The following is a 24561-nucleotide window of genomic DNA, read 5'->3' on the forward strand; positions in this document are numbered from 1 at the left end:
TGGATTGAGAAGCATAGTTCACCTTGATGTACACTAAGGTGTGAGGGGTTAATGGTTCAGACAGACTAGTCCAGGATGTTCCATCACTATTCTTTGCCACTGGGGACACACTTAGCTACAAATCCTGAGCAAAAGGTCACTATGGATTCAAAACCGTACAAACACACATACTCACAGTAACACCATTCCAATGGTGTCCAGAAGGCCAAGACCAGACAGGTAACAACAGTCAAGACGAACAAGGAGACCACCTCTGTTCAGCCACTGGACGGCAGCATGGCAGCACGGTGTCCACTATTTACCTCATAGAAAAGACTCCCAAAAACATTGGCAGGCAAAACACTGATCTGAGTAAATGCAGTCCATACTGGCAGTATGATCCCCAATCCCTTCTACACAAAGTTCTTTAATATGATTTAATAACACTTTTTACTACTGTCAACATCTGACGTTTAAGTGATTCAAATAATTAATGAATTGACATGACAATTCAAAACCAAAAAAGTAATCCCATGACACATGTTGAAAAAAAAAAGAGTAAATATAAAATTAAATGATGTGCTTGACTTGGATTGAAATAGGTGCCGGTACTCATTTTGGGTACAGGAGCTCCACAATACTTTGAGCTAATAATATTCTATAAGAGGAACAGGAGCTCAAGCGGTAGAACATTTGAGATGCCAGTACTCCGCACCGGTGAACTCCTGCCCAAGTCAAGCACATGAGTAATCATGGTTTTGCCTGGTGGAGATGTCATTATTTGCTTGCAAATTCTGTGATAAGAGAAAAAGGTAGTCCCAGGATTGAGATGGAAGTGAATCTGAACAGAACACCTCAGACAGGTTGGCGAGGAGAGTTGAGGTCACAGGTAAGTTCTTGTTGTTGGTGGGTGGAGGAGTTCAGAGGTCACCATACAGAACACTTGTTGACAGGATGCATGGGGGAACCCTTTGGACAATGAAACACTCGGGCAAACTCATCAAACTGGGACACGCTGCCAATCACCCTGCAGGGGAGGAGGGGAGAGATAACGGTCCAATCAGAGAGGGGATTCATATTATGTACGGCCTGTGATAGGCTGATGCACATCAGAAAAGTGAGGAAGTGTATGTACCTGTAATGCTCTGGTGCGTGCTTGTCAGTCAGTAGCTGCAGGTATATGGACTGAGACCGTCTCTTCATACACCAGTTCTGAGAGGAGACAGTTCGCAGTAAAGGCCGTAAAAAATATAATCTTTACTCCCACTGCAACAACAAAAAGATTCCCAGGCCGAAACAACACTACATAGTTTGTACCTGTGCGAAGGCGATGAAGAGTAGTTGTTCATGTGTGTATTTGAGTCCAGGGAGAGGTCTTTCTGGACCATGTTCTCTGATCCACTTCTGATATGCCTGGAGAGAGGTAGAGAGAGAGATGAGATTTGAGTCCTAGGTTTACAGACAGCTTGTAATTAGTCCATAGAGACAGTGATTGAGGGCTCTATTCAATGCGATAGAAACTTAAAGATAATTTCCGATTGAGCCGACATGCAGCGTTTACCATGGATGCATTCTCCTCTAAAGCAGGAACATTTCTTTTAAATGTCAATGATAAGTTGAACTTCCGTAATGCGGATTGAATAGATCCCTGACAGAGAGTAATCAGTCATGATTGACAGCTAGCACAGTCTATTGGAAGATTTCACTCACAAAATAAGACAGTTTAAGGCCTCCCATGTCTGCTATATTCTCCCCCAGAGTCAGACGGCCATTCACCTGCAGACACACAGGGGAAAGATATCATTACAACTCCCATTACAAGTGTGTGTGAGTGTCCAGTAAGCAGAACAACAAGGTATGCTATGCACCCACTTTCTGGTTATAGACGGTGAAGTTGTCGTAGAGTTTAACGATGCACTCTGCTTTCTTCTGAAACTTCTTGTATGACTCCTCTGTCCACCACTGCTTCAGGTTGCCGTGGCCATCATACTGTCCCCCTAAGAGTAAGATGACATCACTTAGCATGGGGGTCACTATTTGGCCAGGCTGCAAGGTACAGTTGGCTATAGCCTTTTACTCTGTCTGAAGTCATTTGACTGATTTCATTGGTTGGGATAGGGGGAGGCGGAACTTCCGTACCTTGCAGCATGGACTGATAGTGACAACCCACTTAGATGGGGGCAAGAGGCTTGAGTTAGGATGACCAATTTGGACAAAGACATGAACCCCTTATTCAGAACTGATACTGACATTACAGTTTTACTACTGTTAGGCTACAACTGTTCATACCCTATTGGATTTTAGGCTTTTCTAGGACTTATTTAAGACAAGGAAGCGTTCTCTCACCCCAGTCATCATATCCATGTGTCAGCTCATGACCGATGATGGCTCCTATTCCTCCATAGTTCAGAGATCTAGAGGGGGAGAGGGGAGGGATGAGTTACTAATCACTTAACATTTGAGGACATCAACATAATGTATATTTATAATAACACAGTATAACACAAACTGATAAACTTCTGTTCAGCCTGAAGTTCTAGCCCCCGTCCTGAAGGGGACAGTAGAGTATTACATACATCATAATCTGACCTGTTGATATCATATCTAACTGTTATTAATAACTGAAGAGCGTGAGAGTCCTGGCCACCTCTCCTTGACCCGGGTGGGTGAGGAGTGTTTAGTGTAGTCTGGCAGACCATGCAGATGGAGACTGATACGATGCAGGGACGGCCAGAGGCTCGGGGCTATCCACATGGCTAAGTCTGAAAATGACTTTCTGACAGGATGTCGATACCCTGCTGAGAGTTGCCCTCCAAACCTGAATAAAATAACTGGCTGAGTGAGGCTTCATTACCCGGGGCCTGATAGCAGCGCTGGACTAGCCTCAGTCTTCATGGCAGGTTAGGGCTACTGCAGTAATAACTCCAGGGAACGGGACCACGATCACGCACACACATCTAATATCATATTCCATTCATCAGTATGCATGGGTGGAAACAGCGGTCGTTTATGTGGAGTGGTGGTGATCACTTCTAATGGAATAAGTATGTGAATAAATAATACCGTGCCGTGAGAGTTGAGGGTTGCAGTATAACTGTGACCATTAATGGAAAGGGGAATGGTTTGGAGGTAGAACACGAGGGGTAATGTAGGAGGAAAGCATTGGTAATGCTGTAGAAGGGTTGTCCTTGAGTGCTACAGTACAGCGGGTGCAGGCTTTTGTTCCAATCTAGTAGGCTACTAACTAACTCACTTGATACAACTAATCAGTGTCTTAATTAGCAGTTGATTAAAATATTCAGAGTTGTACTCACTGTGGAAACTCGGGGTCGTACAGCGTGGGCTGAAGGATTCCAGCGGGAAATACTAAAAGTAAAGAAAGAGATGATAGCAGAAGATAAAGAGAGAGGTAGGGAGGCAGTGATACAGTATAAGAGGAGTAGATAGAGGTAGGGTAACCATTAGCTCTTGTGGCTGAGTTTGTCTGGCCCTCTCTGTCGTCTGCTGCCTGCTCTGTAACTCACCATTGATTTTTCTGGGAAGTAAATCCTCGAAGCAGATAGACACCACTAGAGGCCAAGACTGAGGGGAGATGACAGTGTGCGGGGCTGGTGTAAGTAAGTGAATGCAGAATAAGTGTGTTAGGGCGTGTGGGTGCCTCATCACATGGATGGACCAGACAGAAGAAGAAGAGGAGGAGTGTGTTATCTTGTATATACTAAGAGCGTTGATGTGCTATGGGATCACACACTGACTCACCCATTTGGTTCTTGTTTGGGAGATGGTAGGCATTGAGGGCCTGAGGGGGAAGGAGCCACCTGAGAGGGAAACAAAGTCAATCAGAGATCTATTAATCCTACATTCACTAAACATCTTCAAACAACAAGAGACACAAAGACATTTCTCAAGTGTCACAGGCAATTTGTTTCAAAACCTTTGAGTTTTTTTAAGGTGAAAATATTCTATATTTATTCCAATATTGATAATTCATGTCTGCATAAGAAAACAGTCCCTTCGTCATAATCTTTAAATCCAGGCGCATCGATTTGAAGACATTTCCCAAATTAATAACTTTGAAATTCAGAGATGCCCTTGTTCTGGTGGGAAAGACGGATGGCCCTACAGACAGCGGAGAGATGGGGAGACGGGTGGAGGGATGAGGACATGTTTTCTCTGCAGAGGGAGAGATTAATGATGAAAGGAGTATATTTGTGATAGAGGAAGTCATGATTTGGCAGTACTGGGTGGAGGGCTTCAGCTTGTTCGGACACAAGATCAGTTTTGAGTTCTGTCCTAGGAGCACATTTTAAACAGTTACACAAAAGACGAGCTTATGGTATCTTCAATTTGTAGGTACATCACTTGTATACTCTTCACTTCAATTACTCTTGTCATAAAATGTGAGGTTTTGTGTCAAGAGGTGCATAGAACTTTGAATCTGTGTGTAGTTGTGTTATTGTGAGACTGAACATCTGGAGCAGTTGAAAGCATCACTTACGCGGTCTTGTCCACCTGCTTGTGGATCTTCTTGACAGACATCTTGATGTTAAAATTAATACTGTTGAGGATGTTTTTGAAATAGGTATTTTCATCCACATCAAACTGGAGAACAAATAACAGAGTTGGAGAGAGTCAATGAGAGCAAGAGAGAGAGAGTACGTCTGTGAGAGTAAAAGTGGTCTCACCCCATACTCCTGGTCTATGAGCTCTGGTTTGAGTAGGAAGTCTGGATAGCCTGTCATCACCATCATATGCTGCAGCTGAGAGAAGGAAGGGAGGAAAGGGTCAGAGAAAAGAGGGGAAGAGAGTGAAAGAGACTTTGCACATATTTAGCTGACATATCCTTCATAGACCACACACACACACGACCAGCTAATCAAGCAGACTGTTATAATGGGATTACACTGGAGCACTTTTGTTTCAGCAAGTGCTCTAAAAGGATTAAGACTTTACATTCTGAAAGTATCAGACAACATACTGAGATAGGGATTTAATAAACCAGTATTAAACTGATCCAGAATAAAACAACCCCTGCTTTCATCCTACGTTGTACTACAGTAGGCCTATTTGAGATAGTGTGGTATCCTGACCTTGGCCTTGGCTGCCTCCTTGGTCACCTCATCCATCCAGTCCAGCTCTTGCAGCCGGAGGTCCAGTGAGTGCTTTATGTCCTCTACCAGCTCCTGTACCTGAGGGAAGAGGTCAAAGGTTAGAGGTCAGTTGTTTTTAAGGGTTCTATTGGGAGTGGGCCAGAGAGATAGCTGTATCAGGTAAGCCCAAAGTCAGATGGACCCTTCGCCCTCTCCTATTCCTAGGGACTTTTCATAGATCTGAAACTGAAAGGATAGGTTAGCTGTAATATGAAGGAAATTCCTACATACAATGGCTAGGGTTTAGGGGTTGAGGCTAGGTTGGCATTGAACACAACATAGGGAAAGAGGGGGGAGAAAGGAAGAGAGGATTGAGAGAAGGAGGAATAGATGATGAAGAGCTTAAATAAAGATAAGGGTCAGCGGGGTTAGGAATGCCATTGGAAACCACATCCCCTAGAATGAACAAGCTACTATATAGAAGCAGACTAGGATAGAGAGGGATAAGGTGTGATGATGGAAGGCTTAGGGTGGGATGGAGATAGAGAAAGAGGGGCATTTTCAGTTCTACTTCATATAGAATCACCAGACCATTACAGAAAGAAACAAAGAAAGAGGGACAGAGACAGAAGCTGCCCTACCTTGGCCCTGCTGTGAGGAGAGAAGTGAGAGAAGCTGCCCTACCTTGGCCTTGCTGTGAGGAGAGAAGTGAGAGAAGCTGCCCTACCTTGGCCCTGCTGTGAGGAGAGAAGTGAGAGAAGCTGCCCTACCTTGGCCCTGCTGTGAGGAGAGAAGTGAGAGAAGCTGCCCTACCTTGGCCCTGCTGTGAGGAGAGAGTGAGAGAAGCTGCCCTACCTTGGCCCTGCTGTGAGGAGAGAGTGAGAGAAGCTGCCCTACCTTGGCCCTGCTGTGAGGAGAGAGTGAGAGAAGCTGCCCTACCTTGGCCCTGCTGTGAGGAGAGAAGTGAGAGAAGCTGCCCTACCTTGGCCCTGCTGTGAGGAGAGAAGTGAGAGAAGCTGCCCTACCTTGGCCCTGCTGTGAGGAGAGAAGTGCTGCTGGACGAAGAGTGCTCCAAGGGCCATGCCGAAGTGTTTGTTGGCCTGGGTGAAACACAGCCTCCCCAGCTCCAGCTGACGCTCCGTACCGTCAATCTCCCGGGAAAACTCATGGATGGTGCTCCGGAACGCCGTGGACAGGTGTTCACTGAGAGCTGCTACAATCCGCCACAGCATGTAGTTATGGAGAACCCTGGCAAGAGAGACCGAGAGAGGAGGGGGGAACGATGACTTTTAGTTTTTAACAAGACTTTATTGTATAATTAAGGAGTGCCCCTTCAAAGATTCACTGTGGAAACTCCCAGAAAAAGATTAATGCAAAAGATATATAGGAGAAGGGTGAAGACAGAAAAGGTGGGCAAAGAGAGAGGGGGAGTACAGCAAAGGAGATACAAGCAGGTTAGAGGAGAGAGACAGAGTATGGGTGGGGGGAAGAGAGGAGTGATGGATAGAAAATGAAAATAGAAATGAGGGCATAAAGGAAGGGTCCAAGATTGACTCAGACGAGTAGAAGTAAAGAATATATTTCATTCATGTATTCAAACATTATTTTCCCTTCGCAGTAATGTAAAGTTGTGCTTAATGTGTTGAGGGGTCCCACAGAGTGAACATATCTATTCTGCCCTCAGGACAAGTGGCCCTGTCTCCTACTGCGAGACTCCGTTCCACCTTGTTTTCTGTTTTGATGCGCTGCATATTAAATGAAAGCAGTCCAAGTGTCTCGCCAACAAAGCACTTCTGAAGTGAAATGAATTGAGAAGAGAGCGAGTGCAAGAGAAAGAGAGGAAGAGGAAGAGGATGACAATGTCTGTTCTTTTATACCTCTAATATCAGTACAGATCAATGTGTTGTAGGTGTTGCAGCTTCGCTTGGTTTCGTGTTTGAGTTTGTTTACTCTGTTGAATAAAACACCTGTTTTATTCATTTGTTGTAGATGACTTTGTGTGTGTGTGTGTGTGTGTGTTGTGTGTGTAGCTTTTGGAGACCTGGGAGATTAGACAGAAATGAAAAGGCTTTAGTTAAATGTATTCTAATGATAAAACAATAGCCCTGAATCATCATGGGATGGGAATAAAAAAACAGTAGAAGTCTGGATTGTAATGGAGCTCATTGTTAAAGATAAAATACATTGTCCCTCCAGAATACTTGCAGACATTACCCTCTGTAATAATGGTCCTACAGCTCCTACCCACAGTCTAAACACACACACACACTCTTCCCCTTGAGACGAGCGTGAGTGATAGTGTCAGATGGATGAGCAGAGAGGAAGGTGGGAATAAGAGGGAGAGGAGGAGAGATTGTAAAGAGACACTGGTGTTGTCATTACTGTTTCAGCCTCATTGGACACCAGCTCATCTGGTTAATGGGATTGGTTGCAGTTGTCTGGGTCTTGTCAATAGAACCCAGCAACATGGGTATTACACACACTGCCAGAGGGAGGGTGGGGGAGAAAGAGGATGGGGGAGAAGGTAGGTGGGTGGGTAGGTGGGTGGGAGAGAGAGAAGGAGGGAGGGTGGGTGGGTGGGTGGGGGAGAAGGAGTGAAAGTGGGTGGGGGGAGAGGGTCGGGGGGGCTGGGAGGGATGAAGGGGGGAAAGAGATGGGACGGCACAGGGTTTGCAAACAACTAGAGAAATGAATTGAGGGTGACAGAAAGATGAGACCCACACAAAGGAGGTCTTGTAAAAAGTGTATGTAGTTTTTCTTCTCCCTCTGACTACGACACACAGGGGCCAGAGCTCCACATAAATCTGGACTGTCTGAATGACAGGAGGGGAACACGAGGGGCACGGCACACGTACTGTTCTGGAACACAGTAGATGTGTGTTTTGTTTCTTTCTCTGTGTGACACCATTTTGCCTCTCAGCAGGTAGAGAAGCTCAGTGAGTGCCCACTGCAAGAACAGACTGACTGACACCCTTTTGCCTAAAAGCAGGTACAGAAAGTGCCCACTGTGAGAACAGACTTTGTGTGTGTGTATCTATGAGTGAGTGTATATTTTACTTATTTATTTTACCATTATTTAACTAGGCAAGTCAGTTAAGAAAAATTCTTATTTACAATCACAGCCTACCAAAAGGCAAAAGGCTTCCTGCTGGGACAGGGGTTTAAAAATAATAATACAAAATATTTATACACTACCGTTCAAAAGATTGGGGTCATTTAGACATTTTCTTGTTTTTGAAAGAAAAGCACATTTTTTGCCCATTAAAATAACATCAAATTGATCAGAAATTGTAGACATTGTTAATGTTGTGAATGACTATTGTAGCTGGAAACGGCTGATTTTTTAAAATGGAATATCTACATAGGCGTACAGAGGCCCATTATCAGCAACCATCACTCCTGTGTTCCAATGGCACTAATCCAAGTTAATCATTTTAAATTGGCTAATTGATCATTACAAAACCCTTTTGCAATTATGTTAGCACAGCTGAAAACTTGCCTTCTTTATAATAGTTGAGTATCTGGAGCATCAGCATTTGTGGGTTCGATTACAGGCTCAAAATGGCCAGAAACAAAAAACTTTCTTCTGAAACTCATCAGTCTATTCTTGTTCTGAGAAATGAAGGCTATTCCATGCGAGAAATTGCCAAGAAACGGAAGATATCGTACAACGCTGTGTACTACTCCCTTCACAGAACGGCGCAAACTGGCTCTAACCAGAATATAAAGATGAGTGGGAGGCCCCGGTGCACAACTGAGCAAGAGGACAAATACATTAGAGTGTCTAGTTTGAGAAACAGACGCCTCACAAGTCCTCAACTGGCAGCTTCATTAAATAGTACCCGCAAAACACCAGTCTCAATGTCAACAGTGAAGAGGCCACTCCGGGATGCTGGCCTTCTAGGCAGAGGTCCTCTGTCCAGTGTCTGCATTCTTTTGCCAATCTTAATCTTTTCTTTTTATTGGCCAGTCTGAGATATGGCTTTTTCTTTGTAACTCTGCCTAGAAGGCCAGCATCCCGGAGTCGCCTCTTCACTGTTGACGTTGAGACTGGTGGTTTGCGGGTACTATTTAATGAAAAATGTGCTTTTCCTTTCAAAAACAAGGACATTTCTAAGTGACCCCAAATGACCCCAAACTTTTGAACTGTAGTATGTGTATGTATATATATATCTATATCTATCTATCTATATATATATATATATATATATGACAAAACACAGCTTGTTCCAGTTGCAAGCTGCAGAGAACTGAAAAGACGAGCGACCCAGGGATGTGTGTGCTTTAACATAATCTGACTGGCCGAACGGGTGTTGTATGTGGAGGATGAGGGCTGAGGGTAAATATCTCAGATAGGGGGGAGTGAGGCCTAAGAGGGTTTTTTAAATAAGCATTAACCAGGGGTCTTGCGACAGGTATATAGAGATTACCAGTTTACAGAGGAGTATAGAGTGCAGTGATGTGTCCTATAAGGAGCATTGGTGGCAAATCTGATGGCCGAATGGTAAAGAACATCTAGCCGCCCGAGAGCACCCTTACCTGCCAATCTATAAATTACGTCTCCATAATCTAGCATGGGTAGGATTCTGACTTTATACATGTGTGTGTCTGCCCGCCCACTCTCTCCAGGCAGTTTGTGGTGGTGTGTTAGTGGCAGTAACCCATGGGGAGGCCCCACCCCAGCGTGTTTAGAGTCCAGATGAAGGCCTGTTTCTGGGCTGCATTATTGACCTCCCAGAGCCTCAGCTCTGCTGCTCCATAAAGCAGACAGACATATGGCTGGCCTTTGTCAAACCCCTCTGTCACTGCCTCACCCCCTGCTGGGCCCAAATGGGACTGTGTGTGTGTCCCTCCGTCTGTGTGTGTGTGTTTATATCGATGGGATTGCTCTCATGTAGATGTGTGTGTGTGTGTGTGTGTGTGTGTGTGTGTGTGTGTGTGTGTGTGTGTGTGTGTGTGTGTGTGTGTGTGTGTGTGAGAGAGAGACCCCATACTGAGAAGCACATGGGCATTTCTCGTCAGTTATGCAAATGAACAAGTGGTGCACAGTGGGTGGCGGTAGGAACAGGAGTCCGCCACACCCAGTGGTGTGTGTGTGTGAGGGAGGGAGAGAGGAAACAGCGACCCTAACCTTTGATTAAACACAGATAATGGACTCAGCAGGAGTGATTCAGAGAAACAGAGAGAACAGGGGAGAGAGAAATAGGAAAAAAAGAGAACAGAGGAAAGAGAGAGAGAGAGAACAGCAACAAGGATAGAGAGAGGTATGAAAGATAAATGAGATAGAGATGAGAGAGAAGCAGCAAGAGAGACCGTAGGAAAGATGACGAGGGGAGAGAGATGGAGCAACGGAGGGAAAAACAGAGTGGAGGAGCGAGACTGGAAAAAGAGAGAGAGAGGACAGATTGAAAAAGAACAGACAGTAAAGAGGGAAGCAGGAGAAGGAGAAAACAGAGAGAGGAGGGAACATGAAAAGAGGGGTTTATTACTGTAATCACCAAGAGGGAGAGAGATGGCGAAAGTAAGAAGAGAAGTAGAGAAAAGAAAAACAACAAAAGAAAAGACACAGAAAATCTTCTGAGCCTCCAGGGGATTGGCTGTAATGCTGGTTGTCACCATGGCGATGATAATAAGGGTGATTATAGCAAAGAGCATTATGATAAGATTATTATTACATTATCTGATATTAGATAACATGACATTTTATGAGAGCACTCACCCCATTGTGTGTCTCTTTTCTCATTTCAAAGAACATCTCACTCAAGAACTGATATATCAGAAAGAAGGAGAAAAGGAGATAAGAGAGCTGGAGGGTGAGCTGGAGGGAGAGCTGGAGGGAGAGCTGGAGGGTGAGCTGGAGGGTGAGCTGGAGGGTGAGCTGGAGGGTGAGCTGGAGGGTGAGCTGGAGGGTGAGCTGGAGGGAGAGCTGGAGGGAGAGCTGGAGGGAGAGCTGGAGGGTGAGCTGGAGGGAGAGCTGGAGGGAGAGCTGGAGGGAGAGCTGGAGGGAGAGCTGGAGGGTGAGCTGGAGGGAGAGCTGGAGGGAGAGAGAGAGGGAAGGGGTATGAAGGATGAGGGAGGGAGGGTGGAAGTTGAGGTGTAGAGTATTGAAAAAGAAGAGAAAAAAGCTAAACAGACAGACATGAATTGTAATTATATGAACTGAGAGCCAGTCAGCTACAGACTGGCAGACAGACAGGTGTGAACTGTAGAGTTTAACACCAGTCAGTATTGGAGAGCTGTCAGAAACAGGCACCCTGACTCCCACTAGCCTCCACAGCCACCTCTGAAGTCTGTCAACAGCTGTCTTTGACAGCACAACACTGTGTGTCGAGGTGGGGGGTCCAGATCGATACTAATCATCCACTGTAGAGCTGGAAGTTTACCCACCAGTGATACACCGGCCCCCCCACCCACACACACACACACACTCAAAAACAAATGTATACACAATATAACACTTCAATATGACACAACGTATAGAAACAGCCCTAGTAAAGGCCAAACAAATGAATTCAGCAACTCTTACAAAAATCCTTACACATACTAAACTCAAGCATCTGGATTTTTCATTCAACTCTCTAACCTTTACATTATTCCTCTGTCTCTCATCCACCCTTCTCCTCCTCCCTCCTCCTCCTCCCTCCTCTCATCCACCCTCCTCCTCCTCTTGCCTCCCATCCACCCTCCTCCTCCTCCTCCCTCCTCTCATCCACCCTTCTCCTTCTCCTCCTCCTCCTCCCTCTACCACCCACCCACCCTCCCTCCCTCTCTCTCTCTCCCCCTCCCACCCTCCCTTTCTCACCTTTTGGAGGTGGTCTTGATGATCTCGGAGACTTTCTCCATGTAGTCAGTAGCCAACACCACGATCTCTTCATCCTCAGAGAAGTTATCATGGAAGATTCTGTCCAACAAACGTTTCCAATGCAGCTGGAAAGGAGAGGGCAGTAAGAGGAGAGGAGAGGAAGAGGGGAGAGGAGTGGAGGGATAGGAGAGTAGAGGTTTTAGGTTTTAACAAGTGTGAGAGAAAATTTAGTTTGTGCTTTTCTAATAACCAATTAAATTGTGTTCATGCAAGTGACAGATTGATTGTGTCTGCGAGGAATCCTCACTATCAGTATAAGCAATTTGGCAGTACATTGCTTTGAGGACCAAAAAGGGTGTCTCAGTTTGGAAATAAGAAGCATTGTGAGGTATTGGTTGGCTACATGCAGGAACCAAACGTTAATGATGAATTAATTATGAATAATGAATCATGTAAATCATGCAAATATAATTTGTCTGTGTAAGCAGTATAGAAGAGAACTAACGGGACTGCCCCGGCGGATCTCCCGACCGACGTGTACTACTTGGTTTCATTAAGTTTGTTGGAACCTCTCCAGCTTGCTGATAAAAAATAATTGTATTCAATTTAACTAGGCAAGTCAGTTAAGAATAAATTCTTATTTACAATGACGGCCTACCAAAAGGCAAAAGGCCTCCTGCGGGGATGGGGGCTGGGATGAAAAATTTAAATATAGAACAAAACACACATCACGACAAGAGAAACACCACAACACTACATAAAGAGAGACCTAAGACAACAACATAGCATGGCAGCAACACATGAAAATGCACCATGGTAGCAACACAACATGACAACAACATGGTACAGTAGCAACACAACATGGCAGCACAAAACATGGTACAAACATTATTGGGGACAGACAACAACACAAAGGGCAAGAAGGTAGAGACAACAATACATCACGCTAATTGGCAAAAACTTTCAGTAAGAGTGCCCATGATTGAGTCTTTGAATAAAGAGATGGAGATGGTAAATGTAATATTGACTTTGAGTCCCTGGTGGGAATTTCCACAACACAAGATAAGAAAACAGAATTGTTGTCACCCTGCTCTGATGAAAGGAAGGGGGATTCCAACAAACCTTTATTGTACCAGTAAGGAAAGTGCAAATGCTGCCTCCAAAATATCAAAGATATATAGAGGATAACAAGAAGGTAAAGCCATAAAAAAAAACTCCTCATAACTTCGGTCATCCACAACACAAAGTTCCTCTTTAACTGCTGAGCATACAGCATCCCTGTAATCCCAAATGGTCTCATAATGTACCACTATTATTAACAGGCAATAGTGGGATAGCAGAAAAGAGAGAGTGAAAGAGGGAGAGGGATAAATCAGTATGAACGTAATTGACATCCCCCTACTTGACCATGTCTGTCTGTCTGAATGTGTTTTGATGTAGGATCTTAATTTAAACCAGTTTGCTACAGCAGGAAAATAATCTCTCTCACTCTCCATTTGCACCTTTTTAGTAATCTCTTTCGCATTTCTTTCTTTCATTCATTCATTCATTCTTTCTTTCTTTTTCTCTCGTGTTTCTTTCTCTCGTTTTATCAGTTATGCTAGTGAAGCTCACTTCATTCATCTCTCTCTCTGTCCATGTCCATTCCCCCATTCACTCCCCTCCCTTCTTCTCCAATCAGAAGTGATGGAGCAGCTCTGAATTCTCCATCAGTTTCCTGCTGCTGTCCAAGTCACCTTACGGTTCTCCCCTCCTGTCTTCCCCCCTCTCCTCGTCTTTCTCTACCCCCCCCCCCCAGTCCCTCTTTCCCCCAGATGCATTCCATATGCCCCCCCATCAGTTCTCCTCTTCCCACCCTCCGTCCTCCTTCTGTAGTCCCCCGTCGACCCCTATTTATCCCGTCCTCTCCCTTCCTCTACCCTCTTTCTCCTTCCTTCCGTAGCCCCCCGTTGGTCTCCTTCTATCCCCGGAAGGCGGACAGCTTCGCTGAGCCACGGAGGCGTGAGTATGAGAGGTTCACGGGGCGTAGAATGGCCCCCCGCCTTACACACACACTTCACACACTTCAAAATGCTCTGCTGGAGATCAGCTCTTAATCCATCACACTTCTGCCCACACACACACAACACAGATATAAAGATGTGTGTGTGTGTGTGTGGTACTCACACTAGGAGCGATGCGCTGTAGTTGTCTCAGGGTGATGCGGTTGTACATAGTGTTGATGTCCTTTCTCTGTTCATCATACTCAGACACAGTAATCTGAAACAGAGGGGAATAAACATTAAAACTGAACACACACACACACACACACACACACACACACACACACACACACACACACCAAACACATATAGACATGCACACACACAAACACACACCAAACACACACACACACACACTTACGTTGGCTAGGAGTGTTTCCAGCTGTAGGATCTCTTTGGACTTCTGAGTGGCATTGTGAGCCCCCAGCATGCTTAGCAGACGCTCCATCAGGGCCTTGTAAGCCGCCAGGATCTGTCCATGACATCATCATTAATGGTCAATGGACAGCAGTGTGACATGTGGCAGAGCAGACAGGATAACAAAGGGAACAGAGATGACAGGAACAAACAGGTGGATGGATGGAGAAGAAAGGAATTGGTCGATAAGTGAGCAGATGGAGAGATGGAGTGGTGGATAGAAAGAGGGAGGGAGTAATCCTTTACCTTCACACTGTCCTCATCCTGCCCCAGGTACAGAGTCCTCTCAGGCAGTGTGAGCCCCTCCTGATCAATCTACAAATACACACATACGATCACAGTCAAGAGAACACACATGGACATGTGTAATCAACACAGACATGTAAGTAAACAGATGGTATATCAGTCAGATCTGCCTGAACAGGCAGTTAACCCACAGTTCCTAGGCCGTCATTGAAAATAAGAATTTGTTCTTAACTGACTTGCGTAGTTAAATAAAGGTAAAATAAAAAAATGTAAAATAAAGATGATAAACAGTAAGGTGTTCACACGCAGAGAGACACTCTGACAGAGACACTCTTACCCTGATAGCGTTGCGTGAGGAGTTCTTATCGTCCACGTTGACAGTCAGAGAGAAGAAGACCGCAGTGCTGTACACCCCCTGGGTCCTATAGAGCAGCTCGTTAAAGTCTGGTCTGGCTGGTGCAGTACTGCTCTCCCACCCCGCACCACCAGAGGGCACTCCAACCAGGTCCCACCCGCCACAGCTGTCAATCACCTCCGTCATGGGACCAGACCCCAGCTTGTCAATCTCCTGGATGTTCACACAGGAGCGGTAGAACTCTTTCACCTTGCGTTCAGCCGAGTCCACGGTGTGCCGGTGCACGGGCTCCAGCAGGAGGCGTCGTAGCTTCTCCTCGTTGTGCTCTCCGATGGCGGTGATGATGCCGTAGCTCAGCTTGTCCTCTGGGATGCCATGGCGCTGTAGCCAGCCGCCGCAGGCAAAGCTGTAGAAATCCTGGCAGGGCTGGATGGTGGGGTCGATGTTGGCCTGGATGAAGCGTGCGGCGCGGACTAACGAGCGTTTCTTCTGGCAGTCCTGTCTGCAGTGCCCCTCTTGCTGGAAGTCCAGGGAGATGTATTTGAGTGCCAGCATGCTGCCCAGGATGACACACATCCCCACAGCAAACACCAGAGCAGAGAGCAGGCAGATCTCCCTGCGGCTCCAACGAGGAAGTCTCTGTCCGCTGTTGATGCCACTCAGGTCCCGACTCCGATCACTGGCCCCGCCCCCTTTGCCTCGGCCACGCCCAATATTTCGGTCTAGGCTCCCGCCCAAGTGCAGGCTCATGCCGTTGCTAAGGGTGCCGCTACTATAGCGACCACCATACTTGACCTCCTGGAACTCATCGTAGTGGGCTGTGAGGGAGTATGTCTTCTCCATGGCAATGAGAGTTGATTAGAGTTACGTTGTTGAAAAAAAGAGACTGATAGAGGGAGTGGTGGAAGGTGGTAGAGAGAAGAGTCTTTCAGATGGCCATGTCCCTCCAGGCCTGATATGGGCGAGGGCACCCACTAGAGGGCTAAAGAGGTAACGCAGCCCAAATGCCCTGGGCTCTCCTGAACACACTGCCTCTTGTATGTCTCCTCTGCTACCCTTACCTTTACAGAGTTAGGGAACACTGAGGCTCTCTCTCTGTTTCTCTGTCAGTGTATCTCTGGGTCTTGGTCTCTTTTTCCCTTTTGCCCTGTCTTCCTCTCTTCCTTTTCCCCCAGTGGAGCCTCAGCCTGTCTGTCAATAGAAAAGGAGGAGAGGAAGAGGAAGGGAGGGAGGGGATGAGACAGAAGATGGAATCCATGATTACAGCACTGAGATAAGACAAAGGGGTCTGTCTCTTTTGAGATGCTCCTCTTTCAGTCTGTCGTTCTTTCATAAAGTTCTTTGGATTGATTGCTGACACCCATCCATCAGGGAGATGATTTCGCTCTGTGACTCATGACTTTGGATGGATCGATAGGGAGTAGGGGAGGAGAAAGGGAGGGAGAGGTAGGAAGATGGAGAGAGAGGATGGGGGAGTGTGCAGAGGGAGGGGAGAGGGGTAGATAAAGATGCAGAAAAAGGGGGAGATGGAAGAAAGAGGGATGGAAATGGTATGGAAGAGTTATTTAGACAGGCAGGAATAGACATTCTGCAAGACTGGTTGTGAGGAAACACATATACCAGCCAGGTCACCCGTGATACAAGTCAGTATTCGACGTCCATCCATGTCTGAGGACATCAGGAGATGATGTGGAAGCTGGTCACTAGGGGTAACAATGAATGCTGTTACCTTCAAGTAGGTTTCAGATTTGCTAGGGCGATGGGGATGGTGGATAGACATAAGCATCTGCCTCTGATTCCAAAGGTTGCAAGTTTGAATTTATAGTTAGAAAGTGGTTTTTGATATTTTTGTTTTAAGTCTATCCCAAACCTTAACCATTCCGAGTTAATGCCAAACATTAATAATGCTGAGTTAATATCCTAAACTCAACCTTAAACACTTTGAATGCTGACGTTTGGAACAACCTCAAAATTTGACATTTGTGGAACATGGATGAACGTCCAATTCTGACGTGAGACTGTGAGAGCACACACACACACACACACACACACACACACACACACACACACACACACACACACACACACACACAGAGCAGGTGATAAATTCACAAGCATGACACTTAGCAATAGAAGAAAAGGCTGTTAAAGACATCAGAGCCAAAGTTTTAAACTCTGAGGAGATATTGAGTATCAATTCACAAAGATCGCTATCCCAGCTTTCAGAAGTTCGATCAGTCTGAGACTGGCTTTTCACTATAGTGGAGTGAGACAACACACACACAGACACTCTCTTTCTTTGTTTTGCCTCAGGAAAGTGAGCGGAGAGATCAAAGATTTGGAAAGAGGGCAGCCAGGGTGCGTGTTGAGGCCAGGGTGCGTGTTTTTATTTGTATTTTTTTATTTCACCCTTATTTAACCAGGTAGGCTAGTTGAGAACAAGTTCTCATTTACAACTGTGACCTGGCCAAGATAAAGCAAAGCAGTGCGACACAAACAACATCATCATTGCAAACAACGTCATCATTGCTTAGCACAAAAAGGGCTTCACAGGCAAGGATATTGCTGCCTGTAAGATTGCATCTAAATCAACCATTTATCGGATTGTCAAGAACTTCAAGGAGAGCGGTTCAATTGTTGTGAAGAAGGCTTCAGGGCGCCCAAGAAAGTCCAGCAAGTGCCAGGACCGTCTCCTAAAGTTGATTCAGCTGCGGGATCGGGGCACCACCAGTACAGAGCTTGCTCAGGAATGGCAGCAGGCAGGTGTGAGTGCATCTGCATGCACAGTGAGGCGAACACTTTTGGAGGATAGCCTGGTGTCAAGAAGGGCAGCAAAGAAGCCACTTCTCTCCAGGAAAAACATCAGGGACAGACTGATATTCTGCAAAAGGTACAGGGATTGGACTGCTGAGGACTGGGGTAAAGTCATTTTCTCTGATGAAAAAAGCTTGTCCGGAGAAGACAAGGTGAGCGCTACCATCAGTCCTGTGTCATGCCAACAGTAAAGCATCCTGAGACCATTCATGTGTGGGGTTTCTTCTCAGCCAAAACAGTGGGCTCACTCACAATTTTGCTTAAGAACACAGCCATGAAAAAAGAATGGTACCAACACATCCTCCGAGAGCAACTTCTCCCAACCATCCAGGAACAGTTTGGTGACGAACAATGCCTTTTCCAGCATGATGGAGCACCTTGCCATAAGGCAAAAGTGATAACTAAGTGGCTCGGGGAACAAAACATCGATATTTTGGGTCCATGGCCAGGAAACTCCCCAGACCTTAATCCCATTGAGAACAATCATCAAGAGGCAGGTGGACAAACAAAAACCCATAAATTCTGACAAAGTCCAAGCATTGATTATGCAAGAATGGGCTGCCATCAGTCAGGATGTGGCCCAGAAGTTAGTTGACAGCATGCCAGGGCGGATTGCAGAGGTCAAATCAAAGTTTATTTGTCACGTGCGCCGAATACAACAGGTGTAGACCTTACAGTGAAATGCTTACTTACAGGCTCTAACCAATAGTGCGAAAAAAAAAGGTGTGTGTGTGTGTGTGTGTGTGTGTGTGTGTGTGTGTGTGTGTGTGTGTGTGTGTGTGTGTGTGTGTGTAGGTAAGTAAAGAAATAAAACAACAGTAAAAAGACATTTGAAAATAACAGTAGCAAGGCTATATACAGACACCGGTTAGTCAGGCTTATTGAGGTAGTATGTACATGTAGGTATGGTTAAGGTGACTATGCATATATGATGAACAGAGAGTAGCAGTAGCGTAAAAAGAGGGGTTGGCGGGTGGTGGGACACAATGCAGATAGCCCGGTTACGGGGCACAGCCAATGTGCGGGAGCACTGGTTGGTCGGGCCAATTGAGGTAGTATGTACATGAATGTATAGATAAAGTGACTATGCATATATGACAAACAGAGAGTAGTGCAGAGAAAAAGAGGGGTTGGGGGGGCACACAATGCAAATAGTCTGGGTAACAATTTGGTTACCTGTTCAGGAGTCTTATGGCTTGGGAGTAAAAACTGTTGAGAAGCCTTTTTGTCCTAGACTTGGCACTCCGGTACCGCTTGCCATGCGGTAGTAGAGAGAACAATCTATGACTGGGGTGGCTGGGGTCTTTTACATTTTTTAGGGCCTTCCTCTGACAACGCCTGGTGTAGAGGTCCTGGATGGCAGGCAGCTTTGCCCCGGTGATGTACTGGGCCGTACGCACTACCCTCTGAAGTGCCTTGCGGTCGGAGGCCGAGCAATTGCCGTACCAGGCAGTGATGCAACCGGTCAGGATGCTCTCAGGCCTACTACTGTTATGTCATCAGCAAACTTAATGATGGTGTTGGAGTTATGCCTGGCCATGCAGTTGTGGGTGAACAGGGAGTACAGGAGGGGACTGAGCACTCACCCCTGGGGAGCTCCAGTGTTGAGGATAAGCGTGGCAGATGTGTTGCTACCTACCCTCACCACCTGGGGCGGCTTGTCAGGAAGTCCAGGATCCAGTTGCAGAGGGAGGTGTTTAGTCCCAGGTTCCTTAGCTTAGTGATGAGCTTTGAGGGTACTATGGTGTTGAACCCCGAGCTGTAGTCAATGAATAGCATTCTCACATAGGTGTTCCTTTTGTCCAGGCGGGAAAGGGCAGTGTGGAGTGCAATAGAGATTGCATCATCTGTGGATCTGTTTGGGCGGTATGCAAATTGGAGTGGGTCTAGGGTTTCTGGGATAATGGTGTTGATGTGAGCCATTACCAGGCTTCCAAAGAACTTCATGGCTACGGACTTGAGTGCTATGGGTCTGTAGTAATTTAGGCAGGTTGCCTTTGTGTTCTTGGGCACAGGGACTATGCTGGTCTGCTTGAAACATGTTGGTATTAGACTCAATCAGGGACATGTTGAAAATGTCAGTGAAGACACCTGCCAGTTGGTCAGCACATGCCCGGAGCACACATCCTGGTAATCTGTCTGGCCCCACAGCCTTGTGTATGTTGACCTGTTGAAAGGTCTTACTCACATCGGCTAAGGAGAGCGTGATCACACAGTCATCCTGAATATCTGATGCTCTCATGCATGCCTCAGTGTTTCTTGCCTCGAAGCGACCATAGAAGTGATTTAGCTCGTCTGGTAGGCTCGTGTCACTGGGCAGCTCGCGGCTGTGCTTCCCTTTGTAGTCTGTAATAGTTTGCAAGCCCTGCCACATCCGACGAGCGTCGGAGCCGGTGTAGTATGATTCAATCTTAGCCCTGTATTGACACTTTGCCTGTTTGATGGTTCGTCGCAGGGCATAGCAGGATTTCTTGTACGTTTCTGGGTTAGAGTCCCACACCTTGAAAGCGGCAGCTCTACCCTTTAGCTCAGTGCGAATGTTGCCTGTAATCCATGGCTTCTGGTTGTGGTATGTACGTACAGTCACTGTGGGGACGACGTCCTCGATGCACTTATTAATAAAGCCAGTGACTGATGTGGTGTATTCCTCAATGTCATCGGAAGAATCCCGGAACATGTTCCAGTCTGTGATAGCAAAAAAGTCCTGTAGTTTAGCATCCGCTTCATCTGACCACTTTTTTATAGACTGAGTCACTGGTGCTTCCTGCTTTAATTTTTGCTTGTAAGCAGGAATCAGGAGGATAGAGTTGTGGTCGGATTTACCAAATGGAGGGCGAGGGAGAGCTTGTACGCGTCTCTGTGTGTGGAGTACAGGTGATCTAGAATTTTTTGCCCTCTGGTTGCACATTTAACATGTTGATAGAGATTTGGTAGAACTGATTTAAGTTTCCCTGCATTAAAGTCTCCGGCCACTAGGAGCGCCACCTCTGGGTGAGTGGTTTCCTGTTTGCTTATTTCCTTATACAGCTGACTGAGTGCGGTCTTAGTGCCAGCATCTGTTTGTGGTGGTAAATCAAAAGCCATGAAAAGTATAGCTGAGAACTCTCTAGGCAAGTAGTGTGGCCTGCAATTTATCACAATATACTCTACTTCAGGCGAGCAAAATCTAGAAACTTCCTTAGATTTCGTGCACCAGCTGTTGTTTACAAATATGCACAGACCGTCCCCCCTCGTCTTACCGGAGTGTGCTGTTCTATCCTGCCGGTGCAGGGGTATATCCCGCTAGCTGAATATCCATGTCGTCATTCAGCCACGATTCTGTGAAACATAGGATATTACAGTTTTTGATGTCCTGTTGGTAGGATATTCGTGATCGTACCTCGTCTAATTTATTGTCCAATGATTGCACATTGGCGAGTAATATTGGCGGTAACGGCAGCTTTCCCAGTCGCCTTCGCCAGGTCCTGACCAGGCATCCGGCTCTTCGTCCTCTGTACCTGCATCGCTTCCTCTTGCGAATAACTGGGATGTCGACCCTGCTGGGTGTTTGGAGAATATCATGTGAGTCTTGCTTGTTGTTGAAAAAAATCTTTGTCTAATCCGAGGTGAGTGATCGCTGTCCTGATATCCAGAAGCTCTTTTCTGCCGTAAGATACGGTTGCAGAAACATTATGTACAAAATCAGAAAAAAAACACGAAAAAAAACACATAATAGCACAATTGATTGGGCACCCGTAAAACTGCTGCCATTTCTTCCGGCGCCATTTTAGAGGTCTTGAAAAAGAAGGGTCAACACTGCAAATATTGACTCTTTGCATCAACTTCATGTAATTGTCAATAAAAACCTTTGACACTTATGAAATGCTTGTAAATATACTTCAGTATTCCATAGTAACATCTGACAAAAATATCTAAAGACACTGAAGCAGCAAACTTTGTGGAAATTAATATTTGTGTCATTCTCAAAACGTTTGGCCACGACTGTACAGTGTGTGCAAATGAGGTAGGATAAGGGGGGTGAGGCAATAAATAGGCCATAGTGGAGAAATTATTACAGTATGGCAAATTAATCACTGGGATGATAGATGTGCAGAAGATGAGTGTGCAAGTAGCGGTACTGGGGTGCAAAGGAGAAAAATAAATAAAATAATTAACAATATGGTGATGAGGTAGTTGGATGGGCTATTTACAGATTGGCTATGTACAGCTGCAGTGATCTGTGAGCTGCTCTGACAGCTGGTGCTTAAAGCTAGTGAGGGAGATATGAGTCTCCAGCTTCAGTGATTTTTGCAGTTCGTTCCAGTCATTGGCAGCAGAGAACTGGAAGGAAAGGCAGCCAAAGGAGGAATTGGCTTTGGGGGTGACCAGTGAAATATACCTGCTGGAGCGCGTGCTACAGGTTGGTCCTGCTATGGTGACCAGTGAGCTGAGATAAGGCGGGGCTTTACCAAGCAATTACTTATAGATGACCTGGAGCCAGTGGGTTTGGTGACGGATATGAAGCGAGGGCCAGCAAACGAGAGCATACAGGTCGCAGTGGTGGGTAGTATATGGGGCTTTTGTGACAAAACGGATGGCACTGTGATAGACTGCATCCAATTTGCTGAGTAGAGTGTTGGAGGCTATTTTATAAATGACATCGCCGAAGTCAAGGATCGGTAAGATAGTCAGTTTTACTAGGGTATGTTTGGCAGCATGAGTGAAGGATGCTTTGTTGCGAAATAGGAAGCCGATTCTAGATTTAGTTTTGGATTGGAAATGCTTAATGTGAGTCTGGAAGGAGAGTTTACAGTCTAACCAGACACCTAGGTATTTGTAGTTGTCCACATATTCTAAGTCAGAACCGTCCAGAGTAGTGATGCTGGACGGGTGGATAGGTGTGGGCAGCGATCGGTTGAAGAGCATGTATTTAGTTTTACTTGCATTTAAGAGCAGTTGGAGGCCACGGAAGGAGTGTTGTATGGCATTGAACCTCGTCTGGAGGTTAGTTAACACAGTGTCCAAAGAACAGCCAGAAGTATACAGAATGGTGTCGTCTGCGTAGAGGTGGATCAGAGAATCACCAGCAGCAAGAGCGACATCATTGATGTATACAGAGAAAAGAGTCGGCCCAACGATTGAACCCTGTGGCACCCCCATAGAGACTGCCAGAGGTCCGGACAACAGGCCCTCCGATATGACACACTGAACTCTATCAGAGAAGTAGTTGGTGAACCAGGCGAGGCAGTCATCATCAAACTCTGTACTGTATATCCATTGTTTAGCTGGAATAGAATGTTAGTATCCTGTATATTTGATTGTGATATGTGGTGGTCTCACATATCTTATGAACACATTTACTGTAAGTCAGTCTGGATAAGAACATCTACTAAATGACAAATGTAAAATGCAAATGTTTTACATACAGATCTCATATTACTCAATTGAATTATAATTTTAAATTATAATTTTAAATATTGATAATACAAATGTATAATTTGTACATTTCTTATTGAAAGTGTAGTTATTTGTTACAAAAACCTAGCAGTACTACTTATTTATCTGAGTGTGAGGTGGATATATAGCTTTTTCAAAAAACAACATTATTTGTCTCAGCGTATGTGTGCGTGGAATCTGAATTTGAGCATGTCTGTATATAAATGAATCTAACTATAATTGTGGTTCACGTCATCTGGAACAGGAGAGGAGGAAGATGATGTTTGTGCAGAGGGAGAGACAGTAGGGACACAGACACAATCACATTGATGACCTGCCTCCCACTGATGAGATACCAGACTGCAAATCAACATTGCTATTCACACCTGCTCAACTTTAGCCAGTACAGGAACTATAGAGAGGGAGAGCAGAAGAGGAGGAGAGGTGGAGTAAGAGTGGTAGAGGCAGAGTTGTTTCTCAGTGTGTGAGGAGAGAACACACTGGGCACAGACCTCAGTTCAACATCTAGTTTTGATTTACATTTGATAGAGTTGTCAACTATCGTAAATACAATGTGAAATTAACCAAAAATGTCAGCATGTCATTGGATTAAAAACCTAAAGTCCTGACGTTGATGACTTTTTGCAAATCCAATGAGTTTTCTAAATAGATTCAACATCATAACATAGATTTTTGGGTTGAAATGATGTGGAAACAACTTTGACTCAACCCGTTTTTGGCCAATGGGAAAGGGGGAAGAGAGGTAGTGAGGTAGAACATGTTTGATGCTCTTTTTGTGGAAGGGTAAAAGAGGAAGAGAAAAGGGTTGACTATAAAGGGGAGTGGGGGGAGGGGCTGGGATGAAAGATGAAATGAAGGGGGAGGAAAAGGGGGAATTGTGTTTCTTCACAAGATGCCATTATCTATCCTCTCCATCATCCATCACAAGTCACGACTCTCCCCCTCTGTCACACACACACACAAAAATGTATTATAAACACTGATATTCACTCTTGAGGGACCATACATACACTCACCGAATGCTGTATCTCATATCAACATACACACAAATTGGTAGGATAGCCTCATGCATGGAGAGGGACACACACACTAACATCCAATATATCCTGAAAACAATTACAGAATCATAACACACACACTAACGGAGTCTTCTTGCAGTGGACAGGCATACAATTGTATTGCCCAAACTGTGCGGCTAATGGATTGGATCTGATTGGCATCACTATGAGAAGAGAAGCTGATGAATGGCTGTTTACCAGACATGATAGGTCTAATGTCTGAGAGTGATATTAATGCTGCTCTGTCCTGCACAGTCCATACACACACATTCTCATACACCTATTGCACTTGTGCACACACACAGCCTAAATGCATCATGAA

The 24561-nt window shown here is 45.5% G+C and overlaps 1 protein-coding gene across 1 annotated transcript; it reads right to left on the reverse strand.

Moving 5' to 3' along the window:
- Positions 1-906: 906 nt before the first annotated feature.
- On the reverse strand, positions 907-15774 carry LOC120018479 (endothelin-converting enzyme-like 1). The gene is made up of 17 exons (XM_038961713.1): positions 14914-15774; positions 14577-14645; positions 14275-14385; positions 14038-14130; positions 11872-11996; positions 6095-6317; positions 5070-5168; positions 4665-4739; positions 4478-4581; positions 3739-3797; positions 3294-3345; positions 2326-2393; positions 1852-1976; positions 1690-1755; positions 1297-1392; positions 1115-1191; positions 907-1006 (listed from the first exon to the last, which is right to left on the reverse strand). The coding sequence occupies exons 1-17, from the start codon at positions 15772-15774 to the stop codon at positions 907-909; spliced, it is 2403 nt and encodes an 800-aa protein (XP_038817641.1).
- Positions 15775-24561: the final 8787 nt, after the last annotated feature.

The sequence above is a fragment of the Salvelinus namaycush genome, chromosome 23 (genome assembly GCF_016432855.1).
Source record: "Salvelinus namaycush isolate Seneca chromosome 23, SaNama_1.0, whole genome shotgun sequence".
NCBI classification, from domain to species: Eukaryota; Metazoa; Chordata; class Actinopteri; order Salmoniformes; family Salmonidae; genus Salvelinus; species Salvelinus namaycush.

Coding starts and splice junctions, on each gene's coding strand:
- LOC120018479 (XM_038961713.1), bottom strand. CDS start 15,774: ATGGAGAAGACATACTCCCTCACAGCCCACTACGATGAGTTCCAGGAG. Junction 2,394..3,293: donor TACGACCCCGAGTTTCCACA/GTGAGTACAACT, acceptor CTCCCCCTCTAG/ATCTCTGAACTATGGAGGAA. Junction 1,393..1,689: donor GCCTTAAACTGTCTTATTTT/GTGAGTGAAATC, acceptor ACCTCTCTCCAG/GCATATCAGAAGTGGATCAG.